Below are 18,710 nucleotides of genomic sequence, written 5' to 3'. Positions count from 1 at the left end.
TGATTTTATCAACAGTATATATTGTAGGAAGACGCCGATTTTGTCTTTGCTCTAATATGAGTTAGGGCGTATACTACACATTCACTATGTTTTATGCTATGCGATGATTTTTCCGCTCGCAAGAGTTTTCAATAAATGCTGGTGAATCAGGAAAAAGAGGTGATCTTAACATATCACTTTATAGCCAAATCGTTAACGGATACTAACGAATAATAGCCAGTATGGATGCCATTGCCGACCCAAACTTTCAACATAGTACAAAAAGATCTACGGTCCTGGAGGAAACGCCCTCTTTATTAGCCGTCATAATAGATATTGCACCAAAATTGTGGGCAGAATTTGATGAGGAAAAGGATACAGAAGGTAGCATCATCAATGTGTTACAGGCGCTACTAGTGTTCTTAAATGCACATTTAGCATTCAATACATCAAATCAAGTAGCAGTGATAGCAGCGCACTCTCAGGGAATAAAGTATCTGTATCCAGAGAATAATATAAATAAAAATGATGTGCTAAAGAGTGATAAGGACTTGTCAATTATCAATAAGGGTATGTATAGAAGATTCAGAAACGTCGATGAAGTATTGGTAGAGGAGTTATATTCTCTTTTCAAAGAGGAACAGAATGAACTTGATAAAATTACTCAAAAGAGTACGCTACCTGGCGCTATATCAGCTGGCTTAACCTACGTGAATAGAATATCTAAGGAGATGGAAACATTATCATTAAAGTCTAGATTGATGGTGCTGACATGCGGAAGCGGAATGGCCAATAAAGAAGAAATCTTCCAGTATATTCCCATTATGAATTGCATCTTTTCAGCAACTAAGCTTAAGTGTCCCGTTGATGTGGTTAAGATAGGTGGGTCTAAGGAAAGCACTTTCCTACAGCAAACTACAGACGCTACTCATGGTGTTTATCTACATGTAGAGACTACTAAGGGTCTTATACAATACTTGACTACGGCCATGTTTATCGACCCATCTCTAAGGCAAATTATCGTTAAGCCAAATCAGGGATCAGTAGATTTCAGAACTTCATGTTACTTGACTGGTAAGGTCGTCGCAGTAGGGTTTATCTGTTCCGTCTGTTTGTGTGTTTTATCCATTATTCCACCAGGCAACAAATGCCCAGCTTGTGATTCAGAATTCGACGAAAGGGTCATCAATAAACTAAAGAAAAAGACCTATAGTTCCAAGGTTAGTTAAGAATGGTAGCAAAAGATCACCGCATCCAAATCATATTACCAACCATAGACATTATATATAATTAGCATCATGTTTATATAATTAATTAACATTATTTATAATAGACGAATTTTTAACTAAAGGCGAGATAGCTCATCGGAATTTCACATTCAAGTATAAATTCCAGTCATCTCAATCAGTGAGAAACCACATTGAAAAGTTGACAATCCAATGCGGAATCAAAAGAAATATTCATCTTCTGAGGATCCTATATTTGGTCAATCGCCAGTCTTTGCATTAGATGACGCAGAAGTTGATCCGGAAGTTATTAGATATCTGCAAAATGTGAGAAAAGAAGCAATAGCGACCAATGCAACACAAGCCCAGAATTTTACCAGGATACGAGGACATGATGCATCAATTTATGATGACACTGTTGCTGGTCCTCAAGAGGCAGCATCTCAAATTACAGAGCAACATGGTCAGTGGGGGCATGTTCCACTTCGAGAAGATTTTGTTGACTTTGGAAACAATATGGAAAAAGGTTTACAGAGTTTCAACAATGTTACAGAAAAAATATTTAATGAGAGTTTTACTGTACAAGCGTATGAAAAAGATCATCTGGATCTTTTATTGTATTATATGAAGCTGCACCTAGAGAAGATTCCCGAAAAGAAAGGTATTGTTGCTCACATTTTGAACCTTTTGAAGGAATATACCGTTAGTGAAGACCTCTTGAACGAGAATGATTGGACCATTGATGAAGAATGGTTTGAACGTAACCTTGGCCGATTGAGGTCCTTGAGAATACGAACAATTGAGGACATCAAAATCAGTATAACTGGAGACTTTTCCGATAAGGAGCCTATGGGCCTGAAACAATGGACGCAGTTCATCAGAGAAAATGAACCACTGCACTCAATGTTTTGTACGATGATCAATGCTAAAAATATATGGGTATTGGTGCAATTCATGTCACAGGAATGGATCAAGGAAATAACCAAGGAAAAACCATATAAGCAGAGAGTAAGTCAATGGTTATTCTATATTTTAGCACATTTACCTACTAAAGTAACAGCGACTCAAACAAGCTTGTTGAGAACACTAGGTAAGAAATGTCAGAAGCAACTATTCGTAAAAACGGCAGAAAGAGGAAAAGGTACTTTGCCAATTTCTACTGAAATGAAACAGCTCAAGATAACGTTTGATACCGTCGATATAGATATACTCGAATTAGTTGTCGCTATTATGGCAATGAGGTATGGGCAAAGAGATCTCATTGAGTTCCTTTCAGAAACGAAAAATTAGCCATAAGAAACGGGGGCTTTATGGCCTAACAATATTGCTCTGGCCTACATTGATGTATATTAAATTAGTACCTCAATGTTGGATACGGTGCCCTACGATTCATTGCATAATGACGTTTCTTTTTTCTCATAGTCTATGGCGAATGCTAGTTTTGCTCTGTCTTTTGTAATGGTAAAACTATCTCTATTACATATAATATATAAGTCTCTCTTAATAAATGCAATGAGCCGCGGTCAAGGCTTTAAACTGAACTACTCCCTGACTAATAAGAGATTCGATGACTTCAAAAGCGTCAAATAACTCATTTGTAAATATTTACGTTTTCAGTTTCATATGCACTCGGAAGAAACGATGACATTGAAAAATTATCCATAATCTTCGCCATTCGATCCATGATGAGCCACTGAATCCTGAAGCAGTTGAAAGGTTCGGGATAATTTGGCCCAGTTGTTAATATATTTTGACGGAAGATGTCTGAAGAGTTTCCAACACCTCAATTGATCGATGATCTAGAGACTAAGCATGATAATACAAGAGTTGTCAAGGACTTGTTAGCTGGTACAACCGGTGGGATTGCACAAGTTCTAGTAGGTCAACCTTTCGACACAACCAAAGTACGTGTACAAACCTCCTCCACAAATACAACTGCAGTTCGTGTAGTTAAGGACCTTCTCAAGAATGAAGGTGTGCTTGGGTTTTACAAAGGTACGTTAACACCATTAATCGGTGTTGGCGCCTGTGTTTCGCTACAGTTTGGTGTTAATGAAGCTATGAAGAGATTATTCCGTTCCACCAATAATGGTATTCAAACGCTGTCTTTATCACAGTATTATACTTGTGGGTTAGCAGGTGGTTTAACGAACTCTTTCTTAGCTGCACCAATTGAACATGTAAGAATTAGATTACAAACCCAAACTGGATCAGGTGCAGGACGTGAATATAAAGGTCCATTGGACTGTATAAGAAAATTGAAATCTCATGGCGGCTTGATGAGAGGTCTAACACCAACTTTATTGAGAGAAGGTCATGGTTGTGGTACATATTTTCTAGTGTACGAAGCATTGATTGCCAATCAAATCAGTCAAGGTACCAAGAGAACAGATATTCCAGCATGGAAATTATGTACTTTTGGTGCATTATCCGGTGTATCTTTATGGATAATGATTTATCCAATTGATGTCATCAAATCAGTTATGCAAACGGATAATTTAGCAAACCCAAAATATGGTAAATCAATTAGTTCGGTAGCCAAAAATATATATGCCAAGAATGGATTAATGGGATTCCTAAAAGGTTTTGGACCAACAATTGTCAGAGCAGCACCAGCTAATGGTGCTACTTTTGCAACTTTTGAATTGGCAATGAGATTATTGGGATAGAAATGGGAACAACGGGATGATAGTATATTTATATATCATGTACATATATATAGGTTTATAAAATTAAAGAGTTCACTCATTAGTTGTCATCTGTCAATCTTCTCAATAAATATTCAACTTCAACTTCTTTTGTCATTGGAATGACAAACTCTTTGTAAATTTTAACTAAATAATCTGGCGTAATTCTCCTTTCGCCTTCTTTGTTAGTTGGATCTACACCGTAAACCTCAGCCTTTTTGACCAATCTTTCCAAAATTTTTTCTTCAACGGCAGAATTAGTTATATTTTTCATTATACCATCAATGTCCTTGGATTTAATTAATTTTGTGTATAGCTCTTTATCATTTTGGAATTTGGCTTCAGCTACAAATTTACCAAAATGGATTCTTCTACTTAAACTCTGTAAGCATTCGATATCTCTAGTGGCCACGGAACCGTAATTTTCATTCTGTTCGCCATCATATTTTGAAAGTAGAGGCACCATTTGTTTTATATACGTTGCTTTTATTTTTTCATTATAATTGACCTGAGGAGCATATGACGCAAGCACTTGTGGATAGGAAATACTTGGTAAGATTGGCCTTAAAAGATGATCAGGGAAAAATGGCGTTTCATCAGGCGATTCGAACCTTCTCAATTGAGAATGTGTAATTTCTAAATGTAATAGAGCCCAATCTAAGAAAGAGCCATCGAAATTTTCAATGGAAAGATCCGGATTTTTAGTTAGATAGACACCGGGACAAGTTGGAAAATGTGACCTTTCAATGAATTTGAAGATAATAGAATCTTCCATTTTGACTAACTCATCTCTGATGTTTTGCAAATTCAACACAGTTTCCGGCTTTGTAAAATCCATGATAATTTATAGCTTTGTGCCTGTGTTGTCATCTCTATAAATGACAAGTGAATATTTTTTTTTTTGATCATATTTTTCCGTTCAATATATAGCTCGAAGAAGTACGCGATGTGTGACAAAAACAATGTTAGTCATTCTTATCATTCTTTGTTGATAATGAATTCAATAGCTTTTGGCGTCTCTTATGCATATCATCCAGCAATACTTCATTATTTTTAGCCTCTTGATCTAATTTATCCTTATCGTTGTACAAACCGAAAGATCTAAACCATAAAAATCTCTTAATTCTAGAAATTTTATCGTTATCAAGTCCAAAATTCTCGTAACTATCTAGCACTTGACTCTTTGTCTCTACATGTTTAGAATCCACTAGCAAAGAATTTTCTACCCTTGTTAAGATGACACTGCCTTCTATTACGACCAGCAGAGCCAGAACCCAGTAAAATAAGGACCAATTCATTTCAACCGGATCTGGCCGATTGCGATATTTGTGATAATCTTCCCAAGTGCCTGCATTCCAATATTGATATGCTTCATTTGAATGATAACCATGATGCTGTGTGGTCGTTGTAGAATTCCTTTTCAAATCATATAAGGATCTTTTTGCTGGATTTAACAAAATATCGTATGATTGTGAGATCAATTTAAATCTCGATAATTTCTCATCAGTTGAAAGTATCCTATTATTAGCAGTCTTTATTATTATGTTATTGGAATGATCAGGATGATACAGTTTGACAAATCTGTGATATTTCTTACGAAGAGCTATGGTATTGATCTTACTGTTGTGATTAAGACCGAATATTTCGTATGGGGAAGGGTCACTGTTATTTGGATACCAACTATCAATTTCAGTTTTTGGAGTCGTCGTGGAGTAGAGAACCAACAGACTCCTGTATGAAGAAGGTATGGGAATACAGAATCGATGTGTCAGCAGCATACACTGGGGTGATCTAATGAGAGATGATGCTTTGTTTAGCGATGAGGGTCTTGCTCACATGAAAACCTTAATTTAAATTGGGCGATTGACATGCCGGAATGTAACTATATAAAGAGATATGAAAAAAAATGCATCGAAAAAGTTTTCATAATATTGATAAATTATAAGAGACGTTGCAAGGATGGACGGTAAATGGGATGAACTAGGTATGAATGTTGCGTATGAAGAAGCTAAGAAAGGGTACGAGGAAGGCGGTGTACCAATCGGTGGATGTTTAATAGACAATGTCACTGGTGAAATTCTTGGTCGTGGACATAATATGAGATTTCAAAAAGGTTCTGCTACTTTACACGGCGAAATTTCCACTTTAGAAAATTGTGGTAGATTACCAGGTAAAGTATACAAGGGATGTACTTTATATACTACTTTATCGCCATGTGATATGTGTACTGGTGCCATTATTATGTATGGTATTCCAAGATGTGTCATTGGAGAAAATGTCAATTTCAAGAGTCCAGGTGAAGAGTATTTAAAACAAAGGGGTAGAGAAGTCGTTATTACCGATGACTCGAGATGTAAAGAGATCATGAAGAAGTTCATTGATGAAAGACCAAGTGACTGGTTTGAAGACATTGGAGAATGATATTGTAAATTATTTACATACATAGAGAATTTTTGCTTTATTATTTATCATCAGTAGATTTTTTTGGCGGAACCATTTGTTGAGGGAAAACTAGACCTAAGTAGCATACTAATAATGAGAAGAAACTTATTAGTACTTTCATTATTGGAAATTGATCTAGAGGATTTGATTCTGCAGAAGCTGGTAGTAATTGCAAATCAGTGTTCAAATAGTAATGAATACTTTGCACCAATGCTAACCAACCGATGAATTTATTTCTTAAAAACAATGCTGCCATAGGCATTGATTGAGTGAGCATACCAGTAATATTTTGGTTTGTACGGTATAAATCAGAAGGAGGTATGATGGTTACATGTCTATAATGAAGTTAGTAAAGAAGTTTGAACAGAGTGGGCATGAATGGCACGTACTTTACGCAGAGATCTTGTCTCCTTACGTTATTGATTGGCATGATTACGGGATAGGTTGCAGTATGTCTTGTTAAGAAGTTGCAATACTAATTAAGTGTGTGTGTTTTTTTGTTTTTTTCTTACTGTTACATGCGTTTAAACGTGCGTGGATAGAGTCGAGTGAAGGAAAAATGCCGGGTAGCACGTTCACGTGATTGAAAAGCGTTCGGTAATCAGGCACATTGTGGTAATTTTGTGGCATTGTGTTTTGCCACAAAGAGGCGATGAACGTTGATCTCCGGGATACAAAGAAGTCAATTGTGATGAGACATGATTATAAATTTGACTTGTAATGAATCTAGACAATTGTAAAAATTACAAATATTCTTGTTGACAGAATAGCACGTGAGTGAGATTCGACTGTATGGAAGGCTTTTCGACTACAAAGAGTAAATGAGCAGCAGTGTTGAATAAACTGGAATATGCCAACAATAAGAATTTTACTGGGGGTGGCGGACAATGTTGTAATGCGATAAAACTCCATTGTTTTTCCATGAATAATTATGTAATGGGAAATCATTGGTAATAATGACTTCAAATTGTAAGACTAACAAGAGGTGAAAATAGAAATAATAGCATCCGCGGAAGATAAGTGAAATTAAGTATGAGCAAAGTATTTGTGAGAGAAAATGAGGAGAAACTTTGTACACGGATCGTACTTTAAATGCCTCCCATTATGTCACCGCTGTAGTATTGTTATTATTATTAATTATTATTATTCATGATTCATGCAAAGAGAATCCCGAAGCAGAAAAGAGGCAGAGTATGTGTACGATTTTATTTGACGCATTGTTACCATTACTATTACAATCTGTAGTAAATTATAATAATAATAGTAATAATAATAAGAATAATGAATGAATGCATCAAATGAAATCCGAGTTTTTTTGTGACTTGGACTCACCGTCCTTTTTTTGCGCCCGCGTATTCTTACTTCACTGCGGATGGATACATCCGCTCGTTAAAAGCTCGGCGACGAGCACCCTTTATATTCCAAGGGGACGGAAGTTAATCGGAGATTAGAGCGTAATGGAAAAGAAATCCATGACAAAAAATGCGTGCAACTAATAGTTGGGGTACTCGCTTTACGGCTTTGTCACTGCGTGGCACTGAAACAGAGGGAGAGAGAAAGCAGAAAAAAAAAGCAAGTAGAAAATTCAGAACAAACGAAGTTTCCCTCTTGGCCCTGCTGGGCTTTCTCGCGCGTTTTTCTAAACGTCACACAGTGTGTCACCTACTCGTATTGTAAACGTATCCATCATCATGGCAGCATGTGTATGTAACAATACGTTAGACAGCAAATCGGGTAACATCACCGTACATAATTGGAACATCATCATTACTTCCCAGTACCCTGTACCCAATAGTCGTATGCTAAAATTGATTCAGAAATTGGCAATGAACTGAATGCACAGGTTCCTATTGTTTCTAATAGGTTCTCAATCTCATATTATTAATAATGACGGAAATCTAGATGCGACCTTGTATTTAACAGCCTCGGTTCCAATCATGAAGAGAGAGCCTTGGAGAAAGTGTTAATTAATCCATTATTCCAATCGGTCTTAATTATCATCAACATTTTGCATGATGACAGAGATGATATACTGACTCTCGCACATAATTATACCCAGCATTTCTTTCTTTTCATGCAATAATAATACATATATAAAGAATACTTCAATTCTTTTTTCCTTTTCCGTTTCTTTACTCTTTCAATCTTATTCTCTCATCGTATCTCTCAATCTTATTGTATAGCCACTTCTATTCCCCCCATCCAATTCGCTCTCATTTAGTCTCTATCTAGATTGCAATCTCGACATTTTCTCTTCCTCCTCTTCTTTTTTCTCCGGTTCCAATATACTATTGTTTATCCCCAATTACTATAACGAAAGGAAAAAGTAAAATAACAGCTCATAGTATTCGTCTTTTTTTAATTGTTGTCCTCTATTTTTTGGTGTTTCGTCGATTTATTTATATTACTTATAATAATAGTAACATCATCAACTACTCCTCTATCTTACACATTTGAATAAGGAAAGAAAGAAAGAAAGAAGTGTTTGTATCTTTAAATAATATAACCGTGGTCTCAAAATGGACAATAATTCAGTAAGAAATTCAAATAATCATCAACGCGCCAAAATCCCAAGGCCAAGAAATGCCTTCATCTTATTTAGACAACACTATCATAAGATTCTAATGGATGAATGGACTGCCACTGGTGTTGATATTCCACATAATTCAAAGATATCAAAAATATTGGGGAATAAGTGGAAGACAATATCACCAAATGAAAAATTACATTGGGAAGAACTAGCAAAGAAGGAAAAATTAGGCCATGAAAGAAAGTATCCTGAATATAAGTATCGACCAGTAAGGAAAAATAAAAAGAGAGTTTCTCATAATGATCATCCATTGGTCAATATGCCTCCAACACCAGTTTTTCCTTCATCAAACGACGATTTTTTCAATAATCCATTTAATTTTAATAGATTAATGTCCCCACCACAAACTTTTATAAGTAACTTTAATTATCCTCCTTTATCAATGAGTGCTGGTCAACCCATGATGAGAAAGGATTCTCAAAATAATAACAACAGCAACAACAACAATAATAATAATAATAACGGTAAGAATAGCAGCAAAAGTAATAGCAGCAACAATAACAACAACCCTATTATGACAAGGCCAGTTACTATGTCGTCAGGCTACGACTCGTTTAGTAATTCTTTGCAATTTGCATATCTTAATGGCCGTCAACAAAATTTAATACCAATACCTCTATCTATGGCAACTCCAATGAAGAGTAACGGTAGTATTAGTAATATCAACTCAAACTTCAACAATGATGAACATTTTAAGCCAGTACAATTCTTATCGACTTATCATTCTTTCGCTCAACCAACCCCACAAGATTATGAACAAAAGCTATTATTTTCTTCAAGCATTCCTGGTACAAATAACAACAGTCAATATATTCCAAAATCATCGATCAATCAACTAGATTCGAACCAGATGATATTACCTTCAATATCAGGTAATAGTAGTAATAATAATAATAACAGTAACAGTTTTAACTCCGATTTTCCATCTGATCATAGTCATCATTATTCTCATTCAAATTTCCTCTTTAATTCTCATCCTCCACCAAATTCTACTACTATTTATAGGGATAGTTTTATGAGTACAAATAATAATAGTGTTAAAAGTAATAGCAATATTAATATGGGATATTCAACTACTCAACAAAATTTTGATAATAATGATCACTCGACACTCTATAAGAGTGGCACAAATTGAGTAATACTACTCTTAAAAAGAAGAATTAACTTTTCTTACTTATAATGACCGCCTATGCCTGATGTAGGAGTCATTTTGGTACCAGCGGCAGTTGTAATATTTATAGGTAGTGCCTTATACATTGAGTGCATTTGCGTCTCCTTAGACACCATGATTAATTCCTATAAATAGAAGCTTATATGTTGCTTTTCAGCCTGAAAACTTTAATTCAAAGTTTTCGTACACATGCTTTTTTCTTCCTCTTACAGTAATATTCATTGAATTGCCCGGGATCTCAAAGTAAATCGATGTCAATAAATCGGTATTATCAACCACGTCAGCTGCATGCATTTTCTCCTGTTTTAGGAGGGATTCCCATTTGTCCTTTTCCTATTGTTTTTATAGTCAAAAAAATATTGTATTAATACGTGGAAATCATCCTCGAAATGATGGCACACCTAGTGTACTATATATCAATTGTTGTTGGTAACCTTTAATCTTCTATTTTTTTTTTCCCTCAAAGAATAAACAGTCTAATAAAACTAAAAAGCTCGTTTGCCTCCGTGTGTAGTAAGCGCCTCATGAAATTTATATACCGTTGCTCGTTCAATAACATTGAGAATTTCTGACTGATGAATATAATGAGATATAGTATGTATTACCTGACATAAAAAGAAATTACCTTCAACACTTCCAACAAATTCTGCTATAATCAAAGAAAAGAAACTATTAGTACAATAATATTTATCATTTCGCCAAGGATAAATACGGCATTACAGCAAGGATTACGAAGATTTAAACCCGGTAAATCTCGAAGTAAGCAAGAGCATTTTTATATAGTTGTTTATTCAAACTGGAATATAATGTTCGAAGCTGGTAAATCATGTTATTTCCTGAAAATATCGTGTTATGCGATTCTTAATAACAGACTTTATCCTCACATGCAGCCAAAAAAATAGAATGTCTTTCCAAGGCAGGTTCTCCTGTTTTTTCTATCACATTTGCCATAACACATACTTCCAACGGGTACGAAAATTTTTTGGGAGACGGTATCCCTCTATTTATGCATAGATTTACATTCTCGTTCCCACTACCTCAAATCGTTTTTGGCACAGATCGTATTGGATCTGGGCGACCTTCGAAGGTTTCTAGTCCCCAGGCGCTTACAACTACCACGTATTCTCTGAGAAGAAGCCCTGAAACCTCCTCAGTTTGGTTTGGCTGAATTAGAAACGCTTGCAAAGGATGTTATCATTCGACAAATTGTCGGGTGTACAAAGCAGTATATGCACGAATACAAAGAGAGGCACTAAAACAAAGAAAAGTAGGTTCGGTATGTGCAAGTGTGGCAACGTGATCGGAAAATACTTTTTCTTGTCTTTTCCGGAAGATCAGTAAGTAACCCAGCAGGTTACCTACTCCATTAGCTAGCATTCTTAAAACTTTCTCAATCTAATCTCCATCGATTTCTGTTGACTGCTGACTTTTCAATATAAATAGCCAGCGTGCTGATGTTATCCCACTGTTATATGATGGTCTTCCGTTTATTTCCTCAATTGGAATGTCGTAGTTCATCTAGAATGCGGTCTTACATAACCGTGGGAGAACGTCGCATGAGAAAATCCTACTAGTTATTTTCTCATCCGTCATTTTCTCCCACATGAAAAATTCGAATTTCGAAACAGAAAATCAAACTAGCTAATACAAACACGGTTCACGTTTGCTTAAGTAACTGAAAGTAACGTTTCAGATCAACCTTGATTGGAAAGTAAGTCAGCCGAACGCACCATGAATCCTCAATTGGTTAATATTTTGATTACTCTTACTATGATGTTACTTTCTCGTTTCATCGACATGGAGCAACCAACAATAAAGTTCAGTATCCGTATCTTGTATACCGTTTCCATAGCATTTGCCTTAATTGCTTACTATTTAACGAAGAGAAATATCCAAAAGGAAAACAACCTGCAAATTTTGAAATACGTCAAGAGTGGTTCTACCATCTTTGAAGAAAAGGAAACGTTAGAGGTTACCACTATCAAGGATTATGATCTAGGAGAAGTTAACTCTTCTTTGAAGTCCTTGTACTCAGGTGCCGCCTTCATGTTATTCATGCATTTATATATGGGCTATACTAACCCATTGTTCATGCAATTCATTCCTGCTGTGAAAGGTGCCATTGAACACAATGAAGTCAAAATCCATCTTTTCGAAAAGGCTCCAATTGGAGAATTGAAGAGACCATTCAAAGCTGCCCCAATGTTTGGTGGTATGACTTCTGGTCCAGAATCAAAAACTGATAGAAAATCCATCGAAGAATTGGAAAGAGCTGGTAACGGTGGTATTAAACGCGATTGATCCATTTTCCCATTTTTTATTAATGTTTATATAACTGCCATTATGTATTTTCATCAAAAATTTTGCTTTAAATAGTCTTGTAATTATCATCATATTGTAAGATTTGACACTTTAATAATCACTGCTGGAAGCTGTATTTTCGCACAAATATGAAAGATTATGAAAACTGTCTGGTAACTAGAGCCAAGTAAATCACAGAAAATGGAATGTAATGTCTTGATATTAGGTGCTGGTGGGTTGGGCTGTGAAATACTGAAAAATTTGGTCATGCTAAATGTTTCTCACATTCACATCATCGATATGGATACCATCGAATTGACAAATTTAAACAGACAATTCTTATTTAATGATAATGATATTGGGAAGCCAAAATCTTTAGTCGCATCGGAGTATATTGAGAGAGAATTCAATGTGCCTGTGCAACATTTTGTGGGGGATCTAACTCACTTAGACGAAGAGTTCTATAAGCAGTTCGATTTCATCATATCTGGATTAGATTCTATCCAACCTCGTAGGTTCATTAATGAAATGATTATAAGAATAGCGAAGGCTACAAGTTTTCAAAAATGTATAACTCTCATTGACGGTGGAATGGAAGGTTTGAAAGGGCATATCAAGACGATAATACCGGGGATTACTGCATGCTGGGAATGTTCATTGTCAACACTGCCGAATAAGGACGCATCACAGGACATGGTACCGATGTGTACTATTGTTAACAATCCAAGAAATCTTCAGCACGTTATAGAGTATGTCATTAATGTAATGGTACCTGTAGACAAATTGAACCTAGATGATTCAAGGGACACGAAACTTCTCTTCGACGAATGCATGAAAAGAGCTCAAAATTTCAGCATAGATACCACTGAATTAACTGTCAGTTATATGCTTGGAATAATCAAGAGGATTATACCCAGTGTTAGCACAATGAATGCCATGGTAGCTGCTGGTTGTTGCAATGAGCTAGTCAAGATATATCATGATCTAATAGTCATCGATGAAAAAACCGGCTCTTTAAAATCGAATAATTTTACAGTCATCAACGGCTCGAGTGGATGTTACAGTTATAGCTTCCAGTTTGAAAGATTACCAGATTGTACCGTGTGTTCAGATCTTTGATTCCATTCCCAGAGTATCGTCATCACTCTAAATTGATGATTCTATCACTGCCTTGCAAAATGTGAGTACCCATAAATTTTTCATGGTCATCTGCTGCTAATCCGAACTTCGGATGATTCACGATTTCGTCTGCCCTTCGATATATATATATATATATATAATGTATTAAAAAGTTCAAAAGATTAGGCATATTACCCACTGCTGGTAATATCAACATACGTGGAAAAACATATTTATTCTATTACACTATGAGTCAGTTGCAGGCATTCAAAAGCATAGCGGGATTAGTGGTGCGCAGTGGGGCCACAACAAGATTAGGGTTACCCAAGTATCGTGTATTTATACGAAGGAACTTGACAACGCCGTCACAGGTCGGGAGTCAAGATGTGATGGATAATAAGGCATTGATACAACCACAAAAGATAATCAACAAGCCTTCTGACCTGAATTTAGCCATATCTGCTCGTGCGGCCTGGAGGTTGGCCCAAATATATGATGCCAGTAAGGAGATATTGAAAGTTGGTGTTGAAAGTGGTGGTTGCCATGGTTATCAGTACAATTTAAATTTAGTTCCAGATTCTGATACTGCACATTTGGTGCAGAAGGAGAAAATCGACGAATTTGATGATGACAATGTCAAAAACGTGGTTTTCATACTACCCAACGGTGAAGGGAAAATTGTCATAGATGAGAACTCACTCAAAATTTTGAATAATACTACTCTAGAATACACTACAGAATTGATCGGATCAAGTTTCAAGATAGCAAATGGACAACTAAAGAGTAGTTGTGGTTGTGGTAGTAGTTTTGACTTGGATATGTAGATTTCCCTAAGGTCCTGTACATACCGAACGTGCCTAACGTGCATTCTAATGCCTTAAATATAAAACATATAGTAATGAATCTGCTATAATTTCTCGATGGATCACGTTTAAAGGAATTACTTCGCAATTGCAACATATTAATGTTAGATATCTAATATAATTGAAGATATAGCATCAATGTTTACTATCATTATCGATCACATTAATATATCATGTGATTACTCGGCGTCGAGATACACATAGTTATACTCATCATTGATGTATATATGGATGATGTGATACCTTTTCGGGAAGAAATGGTGAGATCTCGCTCGCATGAAAAGGGGAATTGCTAATATTAGAAATTTCAATGAGCTATATTAGTCCATCAAGCTTTGAAAGCAGAAGTAAAGCGTCAATTGCACTTTTATTGGAGCGTGGCATTGCTACTGGTTTGAAATATGAGTAGTTTTTGGGCAAATAACAAGGATTCGATCAAGAAAGGGTTCGCAACTGCGACCAAGAAAACATATGAAGGAACTAAATACGTCGCTAAATCAGGTTATAATGCTGGAAAGAAAGGCCTGCATAAGAGCGACAACAGCGTGTCGACTACTTCTGAACATGATACTAAACACAGTAACTCATATACTAATTCTCACTCAGAACCCCACAGTACGGCTACTTCTGCATTGGATAAGGGTAATATTGAAAGTCATAGTTCACAAACTACGAACACAACTAATGCAGCATATCCATATAATCAGCAGTCCACATTATCATTTAATAATAATACGACCCCGGCAATGATACAAAATGCAGGACAACAGCCTCCTCATAGTTATCCTAGCTATACACAACAAACGGATGCCCAGTCGCAATATTCTCCGTACCCAGCTGTACCTGTAAATCAGCTGCAATCTCAACCTCAACCTTCGTTGAATCAGCCTCAGCCACTAAGTGCATATCAACAGACAAGTAACGTAAATCAAGATACCATAACAACTCAATCAGGACAGGCAGCTATGCATGGTCAAAAATTCGTGGAGACTGCCACCACCCCATTATACATTTCACCTTTTAATATTGCAGACTTATCACCTCCTCCTGTGCATCGTGACAGAGGGAAAACTAAGGTTGTTCAAAGCCCAAAAGATGATATACCTGATGAAGAAAAGGAGGATATAGTTTCTTCCAAGAAAAGGAATTCTACAATGTCTCATGCATCAATACCCACAGACAGAAGCGATGAAACGAGCTTGGTTGATTTCCAAAATCCAGCGAAAGTACCCTCAAAGAAACCTCAGCAAGGTGAGCTGCTGCCACTTTCACATTCGATGTCGTCACAAACAAAAATGAATGCATATGGGGATAGCACTACCGTTCCAAGACGTAATCATGAAAATGGCAGATCAAGGAATGGGTCGACATCTCGAAACTATACTGACGTCGACTCGGATGAAAATTCATCGCCATTGCCTCCTAAAAGCAAATGNNNATTGAAGGTATCAAATAATTCGAATTCTCCTGTTATAGAATTTAAGGAACATATGCGCCATAATTCTTTTGATGGATCTCTTGAATGGGGCAGTTGTGACACAGATGATGCAAATCCACCACCTCTACCACCGAAACCTCATAAAATAGCAGCCAGTAAGCCAATTCCACCAGCCGTTCCAAAAAATAGAAAGGAGCGTAGTCCAGTGTATAGAACACAGCTAAAGGAAGACTTTTCAGGTGAACTGCCAGAAAATCGCAACATCAAAAAAAATGTACCAATATTAAAACCGAAGCCATCAAATTTTCAACGAACTTCAATGGCATGCAGCAATGATGATATATCCGATAGCTTCTCTAAGTTAACTTTAAGAAAAGTTAATGATCCCAGGGAGCCTCCTGTAGTGCCAAGGAAGAAGGAGTCACTAAGATTGGTCCCACCTGCTATCCCAAAAAAAAAGATTCTTTGAAGTCAATTGATATATGAAACAGATGATCATATACCTGCAAAATTGAGTCAATGTATGTTATAAATTTTGAGAATACACTGTATATAAAAAGTCGATAAGAACATTAATTGCCCTATTTGGAGAATATTGTCATAAACTGTGATAACGTCATCACGTTGGAACCATTAGTTACATCTTGAAACATTTGTTCCATATCCTCTTCAGACATATCTTCGCCGACTGATTTAAACACTTGTTTCAACTCCGAAAAGGATATTAAACCGTCTCCATTCTTATCGAATACCTTAAAGGCATCTATTAATTCTTGTGTAGAATCGCCGCTATCCGTTTGTCGTGCCATCAATGTTAAAAACTCATTAAATTCAATTTCATGGTTTCCGTCAATGTCTATTTCATTTATCAAGTCTTCTACTTCTGATTCATCGGGATTTAAGCCAAGAGACCTCATCACGGTAGCTAACTCGGTAGCTGAAATAGAACCGCTGTGATCTGTGTCAAACAAATCAAAAGCTTCCTTATATTGCCTAATCTGATCATTTGTCAGTTTTGCAGTCATCTTGAACAGCTCTCTATAGACTCCATCTAGTTTAATTTAATATTATGCATACCCTTCTCTTAACTAAGCAGATCTTTCCTTAATTTCTCGCATTACGATATTGCCAAGCCATCGCATTACCCGCAGGAATGATCCATAATCGAAAATCAGCATAATAAGTGCAACATCTTTACACAACATAGAAAAGCATGAAATTGGCCAGTATATCAATTTTGTATAGAATATATGAGAAAGCTTGATACGTTAGAAGATGTATACAGGCGTGGAAGGGCATTCCCCCCAGAGGCAGGCACAATTCAATCGTTGAAAGAACACTGACATCAACCGTCCTCATTACATAATCCGTAATGTCTCTTAAACCGCTCTATAGATCCTGGTTCGTTGTAGTCCTTGAGAATACGGTGTTTGGAGCTGCCTTCTATCTCATATATCCAGAATTTATAGTGTTCGTTTGCATACATCTCGATATATTCATGTTCCACTACAAGTTCTGTATCATCGTCTGAAATAATGGATTTGTTCTCTTCCAATAAAGTGGAATATTTCTGGACGACTTTCCAGGTTAAGTAAGTATAGAACCTACTGACTAATAACTCGTTGTACCCTCCGCCACCAAGAAGAACAATCTGACAATCGGAAAATTTCCCAATCACATCGATTATACACTGTGTAAGACCTTTAATAGTCAACTGCCATTCGTTAAATTTGTCACCAGATAGGCCGTCACCACCACATTGTAATACAATAGCTTCAGCTGCGTGTAAATCTATTGCTGGAATGATTATTTGCTTCACTAATTCAAAAAGGTAATCGTCAGTTAATCCATGAGATAATGGTATATCTATAAGGTCACGGGATCCTTTATTACTTAATCCACCTGTTCCTGGAAAGAAGCCTGTTTCGAATAGATGTAATGAAATTGTCTGTATTGATTTTGAGAATTGAAAGGCTTTCTCCACACCATCACCATGATGGAGATCAAAATCCAAATAGGTAATTTTTTTGAACCCATTTTTCCTCATACGTTGGATAAGTAGTACTATATCGTTAATATAGCAAAACCCACTTGCTTTCTTTTTTGAGGCGTGATGTCTTCCACCATCCCAATTTATACATATAGTTCTGTCCTTTGAGTTTGGTACCAAAAACTTTGACAGTGATAAAGTAGCACCAGTAGTGACTTGTAGATACATTGGTAAGTAAGAAAATATTGGACAATCTCCTTCTAAGTTGAAAAGTTGTCTTGTTTCGGCTGACACCAAGTCAGTAATTCTGTCACTAGCCACATTCTGTTCCTCTAGAAGAAGATCAGATGCTAATCTCTTCTTGGGATTGCTTTTGGGCTCCAATGTCGAATCAGAGAGTTCTTCAAACAATTCAAAAAGTTTATCTCTCGATTGACACACGTTAATTTCAAATTTTTCAACCAATTGCTCGTCTGTATGGGTATTTTTCCAATCAAAAGCCACATGGTTGAGATGATTCCATGTTGCTTCGTCATTATCATACGGCAATACGAAATTGAAATCTGGGTGCATAAGGACATCCACATACTCCCTAGGATGAAAGTCTAGCAGCTCAGGCTTGGAACATTTGGGAAGTTCGATGATATAGTCAAAATATTCAAATAATCCGTAAGCCCTTAACAAAGAATACGTTAATTGGGATTTCTTGTAGTTATTGCACGGTAACAAATCTGCTACCTGTGATTGCCATGATGAAGCCGCAATTATCAGTTTGGTCATCCACTAGAGAGTTCCAAATCTATGAGCCAGTTCATCTCGATGACTATCTATATGAAAATTGTTTTTTTTAATTTAATGCGTAATTTTTCATCTTGGATAATAGCTGGTCGAACATAAAAGACAA

General features: G+C 36.3%; 14 protein-coding genes across 14 annotated transcripts; 9 read left to right on the top strand and 5 right to left on the bottom strand.

Annotated features, from left to right (window-relative positions):
* Nucleotides 1–221: 221 nt before the first annotated feature.
* TFB4 (TFIIH/NER complex subunit TFB4) lies at nucleotides 222–1,208 on the top strand (the record flags this gene model as incomplete). The annotated part of the gene is made up of 1 exon (XM_003958598.1): nucleotides 222–1,208. The coding sequence occupies one exon, from the start codon at nucleotides 222–224 to the stop codon at nucleotides 1,206–1,208; it is 987 nt and encodes a 328-aa protein (XP_003958647.1).
* A 210-nt stretch (nucleotides 1,209–1,418) lies between these two features.
* BRR1 (Brr1p) lies at nucleotides 1,419–2,495 on the top strand (the record flags this gene model as incomplete). Its single annotated transcript, XM_003958597.1, has 1 exon — nucleotides 1,419–2,495. One exon carries the CDS (start codon nucleotides 1,419–1,421, stop codon nucleotides 2,493–2,495), a length of 1,077 nt encoding a protein of 358 aa, XP_003958646.1.
* Nucleotides 2,496–2,965: 470 nt separating this feature from the next.
* Nucleotides 2,966–3,874, top strand: YMC1 (organic acid transporter; the record flags this gene model as incomplete). The annotated part of the gene is made up of 1 exon (XM_003958596.1): nucleotides 2,966–3,874. The coding sequence occupies one exon, from the start codon at nucleotides 2,966–2,968 to the stop codon at nucleotides 3,872–3,874; it is 909 nt and encodes a 302-aa protein (XP_003958645.1).
* A 79-nt stretch (nucleotides 3,875–3,953) lies between these two features.
* Nucleotides 3,954–4,730, bottom strand: ARO7 (chorismate mutase ARO7; the record flags this gene model as incomplete). Its single annotated transcript, XM_003958595.1, has 1 exon — nucleotides 3,954–4,730. One exon carries the CDS (start codon nucleotides 4,728–4,730, stop codon nucleotides 3,954–3,956), a length of 777 nt encoding a protein of 258 aa, XP_003958644.1.
* Nucleotides 4,731–4,857: 127 nt separating this feature from the next.
* Nucleotides 4,858–5,670, bottom strand: JID1 (Jid1p; the record flags this gene model as incomplete). Its single annotated transcript, XM_003958594.1, has 1 exon — nucleotides 4,858–5,670. The coding sequence occupies one exon, from the start codon at nucleotides 5,668–5,670 to the stop codon at nucleotides 4,858–4,860; it is 813 nt and encodes a 270-aa protein (XP_003958643.1).
* A 181-nt stretch (nucleotides 5,671–5,851) lies between these two features.
* Nucleotides 5,852–6,313, top strand: FCY1 (cytosine deaminase; the record flags this gene model as incomplete). Its single annotated transcript, XM_003958593.1, has 1 exon — nucleotides 5,852–6,313. The coding sequence occupies one exon, from the start codon at nucleotides 5,852–5,854 to the stop codon at nucleotides 6,311–6,313; it is 462 nt and encodes a 153-aa protein (XP_003958642.1).
* A 40-nt stretch (nucleotides 6,314–6,353) lies between these two features.
* KAFR0H00960 (uncharacterized protein) lies at nucleotides 6,354–6,764 on the bottom strand (the record flags this gene model as incomplete). Its single annotated transcript, XM_003958592.1, has 2 exons — nucleotides 6,354–6,669; nucleotides 6,724–6,764. The coding sequence occupies 2 exons, from the start codon at nucleotides 6,762–6,764 to the stop codon at nucleotides 6,354–6,356; spliced, it is 357 nt and encodes a 118-aa protein (XP_003958641.1).
* A 2,089-nt stretch (nucleotides 6,765–8,853) lies between these two features.
* Nucleotides 8,854–10,059, top strand: ROX1 (Rox1p; the record flags this gene model as incomplete). Its single annotated transcript, XM_003958591.1, has 1 exon — nucleotides 8,854–10,059. One exon carries the CDS (start codon nucleotides 8,854–8,856, stop codon nucleotides 10,057–10,059), a length of 1,206 nt encoding a protein of 401 aa, XP_003958640.1.
* Nucleotides 10,060–11,826: 1,767 nt separating this feature from the next.
* KAFR0H00940 (PHO88 family protein) lies at nucleotides 11,827–12,396 on the top strand (the record flags this gene model as incomplete). Its single annotated transcript, XM_003958590.1, has 1 exon — nucleotides 11,827–12,396. One exon carries the CDS (start codon nucleotides 11,827–11,829, stop codon nucleotides 12,394–12,396), a length of 570 nt encoding a protein of 189 aa, XP_003958639.1.
* A 201-nt stretch (nucleotides 12,397–12,597) lies between these two features.
* Nucleotides 12,598–13,515, top strand: UBA3 (NEDD8-activating protein UBA3; the record flags this gene model as incomplete). Its single annotated transcript, XM_003958589.1, has 1 exon — nucleotides 12,598–13,515. One exon carries the CDS (start codon nucleotides 12,598–12,600, stop codon nucleotides 13,513–13,515), a length of 918 nt encoding a protein of 305 aa, XP_003958638.1.
* A 248-nt stretch (nucleotides 13,516–13,763) lies between these two features.
* Nucleotides 13,764–14,339, top strand: ISA2 (Isa2p; the record flags this gene model as incomplete). The annotated part of the gene is made up of 1 exon (XM_003958588.1): nucleotides 13,764–14,339. The coding sequence occupies one exon, from the start codon at nucleotides 13,764–13,766 to the stop codon at nucleotides 14,337–14,339; it is 576 nt and encodes a 191-aa protein (XP_003958637.1).
* A 440-nt stretch (nucleotides 14,340–14,779) lies between these two features.
* KAFR0H00910 (uncharacterized protein) lies at nucleotides 14,780–16,285 on the top strand (the record flags this gene model as incomplete). Its single annotated transcript, XM_003958587.1, has 1 exon — nucleotides 14,780–16,285. The coding sequence occupies one exon, from the start codon at nucleotides 14,780–14,782 to the stop codon at nucleotides 16,283–16,285; it is 1,506 nt and encodes a 501-aa protein (XP_003958636.1).
* Nucleotides 16,286–16,397: 112 nt separating this feature from the next.
* Nucleotides 16,398–16,841, bottom strand: KAFR0H00900 (uncharacterized protein; the record flags this gene model as incomplete). Its single annotated transcript, XM_003958586.1, has 1 exon — nucleotides 16,398–16,841. The coding sequence occupies one exon, from the start codon at nucleotides 16,839–16,841 to the stop codon at nucleotides 16,398–16,400; it is 444 nt and encodes a 147-aa protein (XP_003958635.1).
* Nucleotides 16,842–17,161: 320 nt separating this feature from the next.
* Nucleotides 17,162–18,586, bottom strand: HOS1 (histone deacetylase; the record flags this gene model as incomplete). The annotated part of the gene is made up of 1 exon (XM_003958585.1): nucleotides 17,162–18,586. One exon carries the CDS (start codon nucleotides 18,584–18,586, stop codon nucleotides 17,162–17,164), a length of 1,425 nt encoding a protein of 474 aa, XP_003958634.1.
* Between the last annotated feature and the right edge of the window lie 124 nt (nucleotides 18,587–18,710).

The sequence above is a fragment of the Kazachstania africana genome, chromosome 8, assembly GCF_000304475.1.
Source record: "Kazachstania africana CBS 2517 chromosome 8, complete genome".
In the NCBI taxonomy this organism is placed as follows: Eukaryota; Fungi; Ascomycota; class Saccharomycetes; order Saccharomycetales; family Saccharomycetaceae; genus Kazachstania; species Kazachstania africana.
Note: the sequence above shows the minus strand (reverse complement) of the source record. Positions and strands in the feature narration are given on the sequence as shown.